The sequence below is a fragment of the Lytechinus variegatus genome, chromosome 5, assembly GCF_018143015.1.
Source record: "Lytechinus variegatus isolate NC3 chromosome 5, Lvar_3.0, whole genome shotgun sequence".
In the NCBI taxonomy this organism is placed as follows: Eukaryota; Metazoa; Echinodermata; class Echinoidea; order Temnopleuroida; family Toxopneustidae; genus Lytechinus; species Lytechinus variegatus.
This window is the reverse complement of record NC_054744.1, coordinates 21,450,928-21,463,556: the sequence shown is the minus strand read 5'-3', so window position 1 is coordinate 21,463,556 and position 12,629 is coordinate 21,450,928. Positions and strand designations below refer to the sequence as shown.

At 33.7% G+C, this 12,629-nt stretch overlaps 1 protein-coding gene across 1 annotated transcript in view; it reads left to right on the top strand.

The window, feature by feature from the left end:
- LOC121415715 (ceramide transfer protein-like) overlaps positions 1-2,738 on the top strand; it is a 64,691-nt gene extending 61,953 nt beyond the window's left edge. The window contains exon 13 of the mRNA XM_041609036.1: positions 755-2,738. Coding sequence (XP_041464970.1) covers positions 755-882 — 128 coding nt within the window. The 3' untranslated portion in view covers positions 883-2,738. The remainder of the gene's footprint in view (positions 1-754) is intronic.
- Positions 2,739-12,629: the final 9,891 nt, after the last annotated feature.

Here is a 12,629-nt window from a genome sequence, read left to right as displayed (position 1 = left end):
ACTGACCTTGTCTGAGACATTGCTGTGATTACTTTCTTTTTGTTTTATAGCTAGAATACTGTAGGTGTAGTTGTAGTAGAAGTAGTAAATAATAGAAATGACAATATTTGTAAGAGGAGTACAGTGTAGTGGTGCTAATTGTAGCTGCAGCAATATTCATAATAGTTGTAGTTTTAGTGTTAGCAGGCTTAGCAGCAGCAGTAGAAGTAGTAGTATTTAGTAGTAGTAGTAGTAGTAGTAGTAGTAGTAGTAGTAGTAGTAGTAGTAGTAGTAGTAGTAGTAGTAGTAGTAGTAGGAGTAGTAGGAGTATTAGTAGTAGTAGTAGTATTAGTAGTAGTAGTAGTAGTAGTAGTAGTAGTGGTACAAGAGCTTTAGTAGTCTAGATCGTTCAGTTATTTGTCAAAATATTTACAATTTCATAATAAATGTACCACTATACCGTTAAGAATTCTCCCATTGACATGGTCTCTGCTGGTTGCATGCCACTCTGCTTGGCTAACCATGTAGTCTACCTGCTGGATGCTGTCAGGCATGGTGTATGACAAACCTTGATAATGTGTTCCTATCTAGTTTATATAACTTATAAACTAGATAAAGTTCAGGTACTATCAATTATACACTGGAAAGAGAGTATACGTACCTCTCCTTTTGCAAGAAGAATTTATGTCTAATTTCAGTAAAGTTAATTCATTCCTTTAAGGTACTTAAACATGATACATCTCCCTCCCTTGGTTATTTTTTTTCCTCTTCCCAGCCAATCCAGGTGGATGGGTACCTGGATCTGTACTAAGGACAGTCTACAAGAGAGAGTATCCCAAGTTCCTAAGAAAGTTTTCCGCCTACGTCCAGGAGAAGTGCAAAGACAAGCCCATCAGTTGGTAACATTTTTCATAAAGAGAGAGATAAAGAAAGGGAAAAAATGATCAGGGGGAGTGTTTCATAAAAACATCTTGTTGGTGATTTTCACTGACGAATCTGCTCTGAACCAATCAGATGTAAGGATTTCAGTAGCTTATAACAATAGTCAAATAAAGTCACTAATGTCTGTTGCCTTAAAGACGTTTCCACTTCTTCCTGCATTTCCCAGAAGATGGAGATGGCATTGTCAGCCAATCAAGTCACTGTAAAAGGAGAAGTAAGGCCTACTGATGATCCCTTTGTAACCTATTAAAATCCAACTCTTGCAAACCTTTGTGAACGTAAAGTCTATGTTCCCTGCCATTGCATGTGATGTGACCTTATGGGTCACAAAGCGATGTTGAAAACAAATGATGTGGAAATGTAGTTCCACGGAATATGAATGACCTTTCATGCATATGGCTCCCGAATTGCAAGTTTTGAGACTGAAGAGTTTTCATGAATTACAAGTTTCCTGCACCTAGGCTGATGTACAAAGCTCAAAATATTCAAGTCGTTTTTATTTTCAACAAGATAGCCGTACCATGCCCCAGAATTTCATGGTTTTTCCCCCAAGAATAATGATTTGTTCTTCTGAAACTATTGTTATGAGAGCTAAAAAAAAATGATATTTTCATAGTCTCAAGAGATTGTATATCAATGGCCTTTTTTATTCTTTTTTTTAATGTATGTTTAAGTGTATATGTGTGTGGGTGTAGTCCTTGGAAATACAAATTTCATGGATGTCGGTCTAATTTGGGATCTGATACTGGTATTCACTTCTCTCAACTGGCGCCCATATTATTTTTAAAGCAGGTATTGTAACTATAGGACATAGTTTTCATTCTGTCTTGTTCTTGAAATAAACACCATGTCCTTATTACGCCCACAAACCCAATATGTAGTCATAAAATCAATGTGATGTCATGATTTGTTCCCACAACTTTCAATCACTTCTTTAATAGGCTTGAAGCGTTTGATATGCAATTATTGGGAAATAATTGGTGCGAATGGTCTGACCATGTATGAATACTGTTATAAAATGTTGCTGTGTTTTGTTTTTCGTGTCATATGTGAACCAGGCTTTGGTGTCCATGCGTGTACAGGTCTACGGAAGTAAGCCCTGTTACCATTCAGATAAATTCAGTGCGTTTATGTAACTCCCAACCATTTCTATTCTGGATGGATGACTACTACTTTATATCATTCAAATATATGATTAGAACCTTCAATTTTTCTCTTAATGAAAAAAAAATTTTAATGGTAGCTCAAGAATATATTTCTCATTTTCTTTAAAACTTTTGACAGGATGAGCACAGGTATTGTCTATTGAAATCTGTTGGCTATGTCATAAAAACTGATCATGAGTATGCAATATGCTTTCAGAATGACTAGAATACGAATAGTGCTTTTAAAAATATCAAGGGATTCATAAATATTTTTGCAAAATATTTTCTTTTTAATTGAAGATTGTACATTAAAAATGTGTTCTGAAAGTATGAATGGCTGTCAAGCATGTGGATATTGTTACTTTATCTGGTGTTGTCTGAAGTGATGTGGAAGTTCATTTGGCTTTAATACTGTATTCAACCCATTCTCCATAGGACACTTTTCTAGACAATCGTGATGAAATAGCCCAGTGATGGTCTCGCTCAACATAATACCTAGGGTTTGATTATTTAATGTTCAACAGGTTAAATAGATGAAAGAGCGCTTTATATTATCTCGATTAAGATGAGACATCATAAAACAATTTCCACCGATTTCACATTAAGGTGTATAGAAATCGGGTCATCAGCCAAAATACCAATTGTCTACATTTAAAGAGGGACAGTCCCTAATTTTGGTGGAAAAGAAATAGGGAAGAAAGACAGAAAGTCACCAGTTTTGTACTTTTCTTTGTCGATGACCTTGTTTTTTTTTGTAAGTCTGTCTGCAATTTTAGGTAAAGAGAAGAAAGGAATGTCTCTTGAAAATATGCAAATTTGATTTTCGGAATTGGTAAGTTTAGGGTCCATGGTGCAATCAGTGTTTGATGTGAATCATGTGAGACACCACCCAACTGTTGCCTTTTTTAGTGAATTTGGAGCTTTAATATACAACCTCGTTGGGTCATGTCTTTTATAAATATCATTTCTAGTCCAGCAAACAAATCCTTGTCCTCTCAAGCACAGATAAATGCTATCTGTGTTTGCTGTTGAAGAGAAATTCCAGTAGTTGCAGTGAACACTGATTTCATGAGAAAGTCTGTAAAACAAGGCTTAATTGTCAGTATATCATCGAGGATCTAGATCTGGTACAGTTACATGAACTGAACTTTGTGAAATCTTGAAATCTACGCTGAAAAATGTTCACACTGAAGATCACCAACACAGATAGGCACACGTGGGACGGTGTATTAATATTGCTGGAATAAAGACCCGATGGAAGTGACCGAATCCGCGCTTATTTTGCTTATTTCTCAGCAATTACACAATTTCTTCCAGAATCCTTTGGTACATATTTTTTTATTCATACAAACAGACACTTCAGTGGTCATTGTATTAGATTCTGTCAAAAGTCATTTTGAGATCGTTACCAAAACTGGAATTTATCTTTAAATGATGACAGCCTTTTTTATGATTCCATTAACGAAGCATTGCACTTGCTTTATAAGAATATGGAATGTAGTGCAAACATTGAAATGGCCATCATGATTGTGTTTCTGTGTTTAAAAAAATGAGCAAATTCAGTTATCATTCTGGCTCAAGGCACAAAGTCCAATATCATTATTCAACATATCGAACAGGAATTTGAAGAGGTCATTCTCATTAGATTATCCATATTACCAATGCACATCACTTGTCCCCTGGTGATCCCTACACATACCCCTCCTACCCTACCATAAATGTATTGATTCTTTTTTTATGAGGGACAGTACCTATATTGGGAGATAGAAAGCAGCAAAGTTATATTTTGTCCTTATTTATTTCCAAAATTCTATATACCTGTATAGGAATTCGTGGAATGTACCTATTGTGAACTATTCTCTGCTTTGGGCGCCTCAAGTTTGTAGGTCTTTATGGTTGATAGATCTCCTGAAGACTGAAAATGCGTCATTTGGGTTCCAATATTGACCATTCATGCAAAACTAGAAAAGAAATTACTTGTACCAAAGTTATATTTGATGTTTTGGTATATTTCTAACAGAGGAATGGAATGATAGTCTGATTTAATGGTGATCTTGGTTGCAATGCTCGAGATTTGAACTTTATGATAAATGTATTGTCACATTCTCGTGAAAAAAAGTTGATTATAATCATTTTTTAAAAAATCACATTGTAAATTGAAATCGAGAGTGCTGCCGACTAATTGTACAAGATTGTTGGATGCAGGTGTTAATTTGGTCTTTATTTCTAAGTGGTCATTCTGACTTGGTTTATACATGTATATCCCCCCCAAAAAAAAAAATAGATTATAAAAAATAATTAGAATAAATTTCTTTTTTTTAAATCAATGAATAAATGAATAAATAAATAAATAAATGAATGAATAAATATTCATGCAAAAAAATGACAAGTTGTGCTTTAGATAGACAGGCAGAATGTTTGACTCTATTAATAAGTTGCTGGTGATTGCCCCTGGTGATCACAAAATGTTCATCAATAATGGACAGTGTTCATTATGTAAAGATAGAGGTGTTAGCAGGGGGTTGCCTCCTATACATTTTATCAAGAAGAAAAAAAAAGAGGGGATGGGGAAAATAAAAGAATGAGGTGGGTGGTGCTCTACAATACCTTGTAATTTAATTGAAAACTTTGTGATGTTTAACTTGTCTGCCTCCCCCCCCCCAGAATTGGAGGCTTTAGCGCACACTTTGAACAGTCTTAATGGTGTTACTTGCTATCTTTAGTGGATTCTGAGATTTATTTGATCGCTTGCAACTCTTTGTATTAAAGATGAGGCCATAAAAAGGAAGGGTTTTCCCCCGATGTCTTGGGTGTCATAATTTACTATTCTTTCAAGTATTTTATTTAGAATTCCCCTTTGGTATCAATTATATGCGAAAGATTTACATTGGCTGTGATTTTCCATGAATTCTTGGAATTCCTGCGTCTTTCATTTTTGTCATGTCTTATTTTCTCAGTCACTCATTGTGTACACAATGAACTATTGCGCAAACATTCGGCCTCTGATTCAAAATGTATTTCATTTCATCACGTTTATATGAAGTGGTAAATAATCATCCTCTCTGACTCCTTAGGTCAATATTTGAAGGCAAAGGGACAAGGAAGTTTGGAAGAAAATTGATGTGAAACAATAGAATGGGGGTGAAATTCATGAAAATCACATCAAGTTTAATCATCAAACATTACCTAGCATGCCTCATTAGCAAATAGAATATGCATCATTTGTTATCACAGTTATAAGGAAGGGGGTTTCCCATTGCCAAATCCATGAGTATTTTCAATCTTGGATAATTTTTGTGGGGGGCATCATGGTCTAGTGGTTATGACTCATGTCTCTCAATCTGAGGCACGTGGGTTCGATCCCCAGCCATGACATGTTTTCCTTCTGCAAAAGTTTAACCTGGATTGTGCTGCACTCAACCCAGGTTAGGTGTAAATGGGTACTCCGTAGGAAGAATCTCCCCACATGCTTGAGCGCCTTTATGAATAGTGAAGCTAAAGCCTGGGTAAAGAAAAAGCAGTGCTTTGTATCAGTCAAAAAGCACTCTACAATTCCAGCTATACAGCGCATATCAACAAAAAGTTTATACTTTGAAAAAGCTCTGGGAATTAAAAAATATACAACATGTGGGTAATTTTTTCACATACAATCTTGGGTTAGGGTCTCATCTATCCAATGAAAATAAGTTTTGACAGAATGTCACACTTGAGTGAGCACTGTCAATTTTTGTAAAGCTCGCAGAAATCTGTTTGCGCAGAAATGCTTGTTTTCACGCTGTGTCAAGGGGAAAGGGCGAAATCAAACGTACCATGTGAAACATTTCTCATACATTTCCCTTGCATCCTTAGTGAACTGAAATAAGAAGGATACATTCAAGCATTTTGTAACAATTTTGCCACCCAAATTGAAATTTCAACACTTAGTAAGCACAACCTTTACCCTTTTGGGCCAGCTGGATCTGGGGACATAACTGAATCTGAACAAAAGTTTATATCAGACATCTCCAGCATTTTTTCACTAAGTTTTTATCATTTAAAGTGGGTTTTCATTTCATTTTTCATTTAATATTTGTTTCTCCACACTTTTTCCAAGCTTGACATGGATAAAAAAAAATGAAAATCGAAGCGTTTTGGGCAAGTAAACAAGTTCGAAAAAGGTAAAAGATATCTTAAAATCAATTTTACTAGCTAAATCCCACGTGTTCTTCATGATTAAGGTCTACTTTTATTCGCATAACTATTTCAAAGTTCTGCGCAAATCATTTTTCACTAACTTTTCAAAAGTAAGTGGTGCTCACTCAAGCGGAAATATTTTTCAACAGTTATATCCTTATTTGCTTAAATGAATCTGTACCAATGTTAAAATGTGTAAAAATCCTCAGGATATTACAAATGTGTAATTTTACAGGATTTTTACAAAGTGTAAACTTTTTTTTGTTATGCACTGTATTGTAGTTTGCCATATTCCCCAAATAAACCCACAAAATTCTTTGTCAACTCAAGATGATCTCAACATGACAACATAAAAATTGACTTTTCTTTGCATTTTCATGCCTAATTTCCCCCAATGATTTTAAGATTTGGATTAAATAGATGTCTGTGAGAGAATAACGAGATAATTTGGGCTGATACAAATGGGACTATACATGTCGAGACTAGATTGAAACTGTTTGCTTTGAGGGGTGCGGGTATTTGCCCAAATCTTTGGCAAGTCCGGGTTCTAGGTCCTTTTCTTTGCCATTGATTGCAGACAGTCACTGTTCAGACACTGACAAAGATCTCAAACAAATAACTCCCAAATTGGATGATTTATCTTGTTTAGAGTTCATCATTGTTATTATCAGAGGGGTAACTCCCGCAGTGAACAGCATTATAAACATAAAATTGTAATCAGTTGACATAGTGGACTCAGAACAAAGATTTATGTCATTTGGCAAGGTTTTTACATTTATCTGATTTTCATCATTCTTCATTGCAAAGCATCTTTAGTTTGGTTGAAGGAGAACCAAGTCTCATTGCAAAGAAAGAGAAAACGATTTTTTAAAAATGATTGTATAATAATAATAATAATAGAGAGAAAAACCTGAACAATTGATATCTGGGTGTACAATCTGATCTATACATTTTAGATGGGAAATGTTTGAGAAGAACTAGATTAATTCTATGAGGAAGTAAAAATTTATTATATTCTCATGAAAAGGCTATTATATTCAAATATTCATGGTGGTTAAAAACCAAGTTCCTCCCGTTGCTTTTTTTGTGAAAAAATCCCACAAAACGATACAATTCAGTTTTCATTTATTGTTCTTTTTACTTTTTTCGAGAATAAAAGTTTTGTAAACCAAATATGATCTGGTAATTTGTTTTGGCAGAAGGGTAATAGTGTTTTAGCTTTTTTTAATAGAAAGAAATGTCAGGATACATGTGTATGGTGTGTTGGGGTGGATAGATTAATAAGAGGCAAGGGTTTTTCAGGGAAATGAAAATGAGTTCAACAATAATTGGTTTGCACATCGTACTACTTGTCCATTATGATGTGCTTGAATTAACTAAAATTAAAATTGTCATAATTTTTTATTTTACAACCAATTTCAATGAAATTTTCTGTGTTTATTTACCAACTCCTATGATATCAATCTGCTACAATGGCAATATGACTCTAAATTGAATGAAAATGTCTAGTTTGTGAATATCTGATTTAAGATATGTAAAGAATAGCTTAACCTGGAGTATAAAACAAGCTATGTTTGTACCAGGTAATCTTTCAGTTTCTTGTACTTCTACAGCAGGTATTACTATGGAATTAATGAATGAACTATGCACTGTAAACCTCATACTTATTTAAATCCTCCATGTCATTTCAAACTTTAGAAACACTCTCAAAGCAGACCATTATTCATCTGGTTTTGACTTGGCCCAAGTCAGTCGCTTTTGATAATGACTTGCTGTATATTAATCAATGTTATATAGAATAGACTACTGTACTGTAAGATAGTCCTGGTGCATATTTGATTTGATTTGCATATATTCTCATATTTCACAAAATAAACAATAAAATATCAATACAGTACAAGGTAATACATTTGATTATAATAATACAGTGTGGCAAAGAAATTTAATAAAGCAAATAATGACAGTAGATCATAACAATGGCAATAAATGGGAATGAAATATGAAGGATCCTGGCAAGTCGGGGTAATAGTATGCAGGGCTTAGAGTCATACGTCATTTGTATTAAGTGCTATATAAATGTTGCATATTATTATTATTAATGAAAAGCTGAGCTTGTAAAGTCTTCAGGTTCCACATTCATGAAAATTAAAGAATATCATGATTCTCATTGGGCAAAAAAAATATTTGGAGATATTTCCTGGCAACATATTTGTAGTATGATTGTTGTAAAGAGTAAAGCTGCTATATTTGTTATCATACATTTAGTGGGTATATTCAATAGGGCTACATTATCAAAGTGTTGCATTGTGGGTTTATTATAATCAGGGATTATTTGGGTTATTCAATAGGGCTTTTGGATAATGACTTTAAAACCCTATGCTTTATCACATATCCTACTGGTTTATGTAAACTTATTTGTAAAATCTGGTTTAGGTAAGGAAGTTAGTCTGAAGTTTTAGTTTCCTTTTGATAAGCGCTATCTCTGACCTTGGATTGAATGATCTGAATCATTCAAATCTGACCTAGGACTTATTAAACACCCATAACTTGCGTATTTCATAACCAACTTTAATGACACTTGTTTTGAAATATTCTTCTTGTTTTACTTTTTCCAATAAGACTGCTTCTCTTCTTGGGTATTGGTTTCCTTTAAAGGGAAAGTCTGTTCACCTATACACTGCTAACCTGCATGAGAAGGCTGTATTGTGTGTTTTCATCGAAATATTTGGGCCAGTTGAATGAATCCACAGAAACAATAGTGGCATCTTAACCAGTATTATTTTGGTTACTCATTATTGATTATGTGGTCATGATGATTTCATTTATATCCTTCTTTTCGTAACAAAAAGGTCTTATTTATTCACCTTGGCAAATGTATACACTAACACCCGCAGTTGTTTTTTGTCAACAATAAAATATGCATTGTGATAATTCTACCATATTTGTGGCTTTGAATCAAAATAAAAAGTAATTATAATAAAAACGACCATCCACAGGGTGTTAAATCAATATTTAATGGAAGGAAGTTTATTTCCATTTTAATGTTTGAGTTTTTTCTGAATTTTCTAAATGTACCCCATGAATTTGTTAAACACATTTTTTACAATTAAAGTGATTTTCACTTCACATTTCAATCTATTCATGTATGAAATAATGGTATTTATCATTGCTCCTATTACCATACAATCACATGCAGTAGTCGTATGGAAGGTTAGAATCCTGATATCAAGAAAATTTAGGCTGATAGAGAAATACCTACTCACATTGAGTTTTGGGGCACAAAAGAGAAATCTTGTGAATAGAAAAGTTAGCAAAAGTCAAAGATGTAGAGGAAGTATGTAAACAATGATTTATGTTCTTTTGACATGGCTAATTAAGCATAAAGCATAGGAGTTTTGTAGGATGGAATTTTACAACACTTGAAGCATGATCAATTGGGGTAGTCTTACAGGTAGCTTTTGGATTTGGTCCAGAAAGAAATATTGCTGTACGCTTCTGTCATTGAACGTTTAATTTCTGAACATTACCGCTTTATGCTAAGACTATAGACAGTGTCATATATTTATCCTCCCCTTCCTTTAGAAGACAGAAAACAATTTTGCTATAGTTATTTAGTTAGCTTTTTTCTGTACCTGGCATTGCAAGGGAAATGCGATTGTTGTCTGTACTAATCATTTGTATCGCTTTGCTGAATGAAATTAAAAAGAAATAATAAAATAGTAGAAGTTAATTTGTTTCACCTTTTAAAAGAATACTGTAGTGAATACTTCCATAGAATAAAGAAAACTTTCACTCTTCCACATTAGTGCATCTAGGATTTATAAGCAATGGAATCATCTTCCAATATGTAATAATTATGATAATAGGCATTTTGTATAGCGCCATCTATCTTAAAACAATCCATTTCAAGGCGCATTGTTATTTAGCTCAAGCTCCCTTACAGCTCTATGCTGAGTACCCATTCACTTCACCTGGGTCGAGTGCAGCACAGTGGGGATAAATTTCTTGCTGAAGGAAAACCAATCAAATGCTAAAATCACTGGCACTATACCAGTCTTTGTTTTTTTTGTGCTCCCTCCGAGAAGAAGATTTGCAAACATTGAATTCTTCGACTTTTTTTGACTGGAACATTTTTGACAAAAATATGTTAGATATCATGTTTATGCTATTTTAATGTAAGTTAAACATGAGGGCAGAAAGTGAAAAATAAATAATATTGACTTGATGAGTGGGTAGTTGCTATAAGGAAAAGCCCTTGGAGGATGTTTGATCATACTTTTGTGACCTCAAAATTGACAAAGTTGAGGGTCAGGGAGATCTTTCTTTGGAAGTTTTATCTGTGGGGGTGTTATTGCTTGGGAGTTTGAGGAAGTTTCACACATTGAAATCACTATGAATGTTTAATGTTCATGCCCGGAGGCAGGATGTGCAGAGTTGAAGAGCAAACATAGCATGAACATTAAAATATGTTGTGTCATACAAGGAAATGTATTTTGAATCTGGTTCGTGTATCAAAGCATGGTTTAACTGGGTTTCCCCTCCTAACTTTGGATGATCAAACTTAGCATAAATGTAAATTTATCAGGTTCCATTTTTTATTCCCAAGTGTCAGTTAATTATCAAAACCTATTCGAGATTGACAATTTCAATGGATTTCTTCTCCATTATTATCTGGAAAAATAAGCACAAATCTTAAAATAATCTTGTTTATTTATGTTTTACTCTTCACCCAAGAATTTATCAAAGATAATTTCAGAGCTTATTTTTTTGACAGAGTTAAAATATGGGAACCTATTTTCCTTCATTGAAAAATTCAATGATTCGTTTTTACTTTATTTTCAAATGCTAATTTGTGCTATCAGTGTTGGTATGAAATTTAATTAAATTCAACATTAATCAACATAATCATAGATCATCGCAGTCTTATGAATAGACCAGCAATTTAGAATTCTGTGTAAAAGGAGTGTTACATGAATTTAGCATATCATTCAGGTAAATTATACATAAAAATTAATTGTTTTTGAAGCATTGAAGGGAAGTTGCAAGCCTGTTTGATACCAATCTGAAAGAAAAGATATGTTCTATATAATTAAGCCAGAAAATTTCCTGCAAGGTATATTCTGTTTTGGTCGCTTTTTTGTTGTTTATCACCCTTTTTTGCCCCACGTCCTGAAAACAGGGCTCGAACGATTAGGTTTCATCACTGGACGACTCCAGAAAGTGAGCCACTTTTGTATTTTGTCAACAAACACAGTGAATGAAATAAAAGATGAGCAAATCTTTGCGGAACCACTGACCTGTGGTTACTTCAGGAAACCAGGAGGTAGGAAATAAATGGAATCATTACAGGGTGTGTTCTGTAGATTGACATGGATAGGATCACATGTAGTTAAACAGGAACTTAACGATCTGCGTAACAAATTAATTTACAAAAGTTAAATTGTCTTTGTAAAGGGTATACATCATTAAGTATAATATGAGTTTGTACCCTTGGCAGCCCCCAAACAGGATAGTATCTAATTATATTGAGCCCAGAGCCCAATACAACATTATACAGGATTATTTTTGTTATTTTGTATTTTGCTTAATAGGGAAACAGAATACCAAATTTTTAAGTCATGACTTATTAAATATGATGAAACAAGGGACTTTGGTGAAAGGTAGTTCAGCTTAAGCTTGAGAGAAGAAAACTGCTGTGTATAGGAAAAACTGCATTTCTTAAAACCTTACCTTTTGACATGTGAAATCTTATTCATGATTTTTTTTAACTGTTTAAAATATGACACATTCAAGGTAGCAATCCTGAAAAATTATTCAGTGAAATCCACAATTGACAATAATGAGGTGTCTGAGCCATGCATTTGTTACCTGTAATTAAAGGTACCTTCATTTCGGATCATCTTGAAATTTAGGTAGTTATTTCTGTCCCTACATTTTACACACAGTTTGACTATCTTGTGTCCGTTCTACTCTATGTTCTGAAAGACTGAAACCCTGATCTATCCCAATCATAATGAAATTTTTTTTTCATCGATCATCACCCAAAATTCTTGGAAAACACATTGATTTTCATCATTCTGATCACATCTGGGGATAGATTTTGATAAACATCATTAGCACATTTAACAAGAAGATCTTACATGCACACAGAAATACTTTGTTTGAAAATCTTAGAATGGCATTTCGTTGAAATAGTTATACAATTAATTATTGTTATGAAGTGAGACATTCCTTTCTTAGCATCTCATAAGTCATGTTTTTTTTTACTATTCAGCTTTTCTTTGAATTGGGAGCAAACAGGAAACGTTCTGGAGCTGTTTTATTTGTTTACTCTGTTTATCATAATATCATAGAGAAATGTACGAACTCAATTTGAATTGCGTGATTACC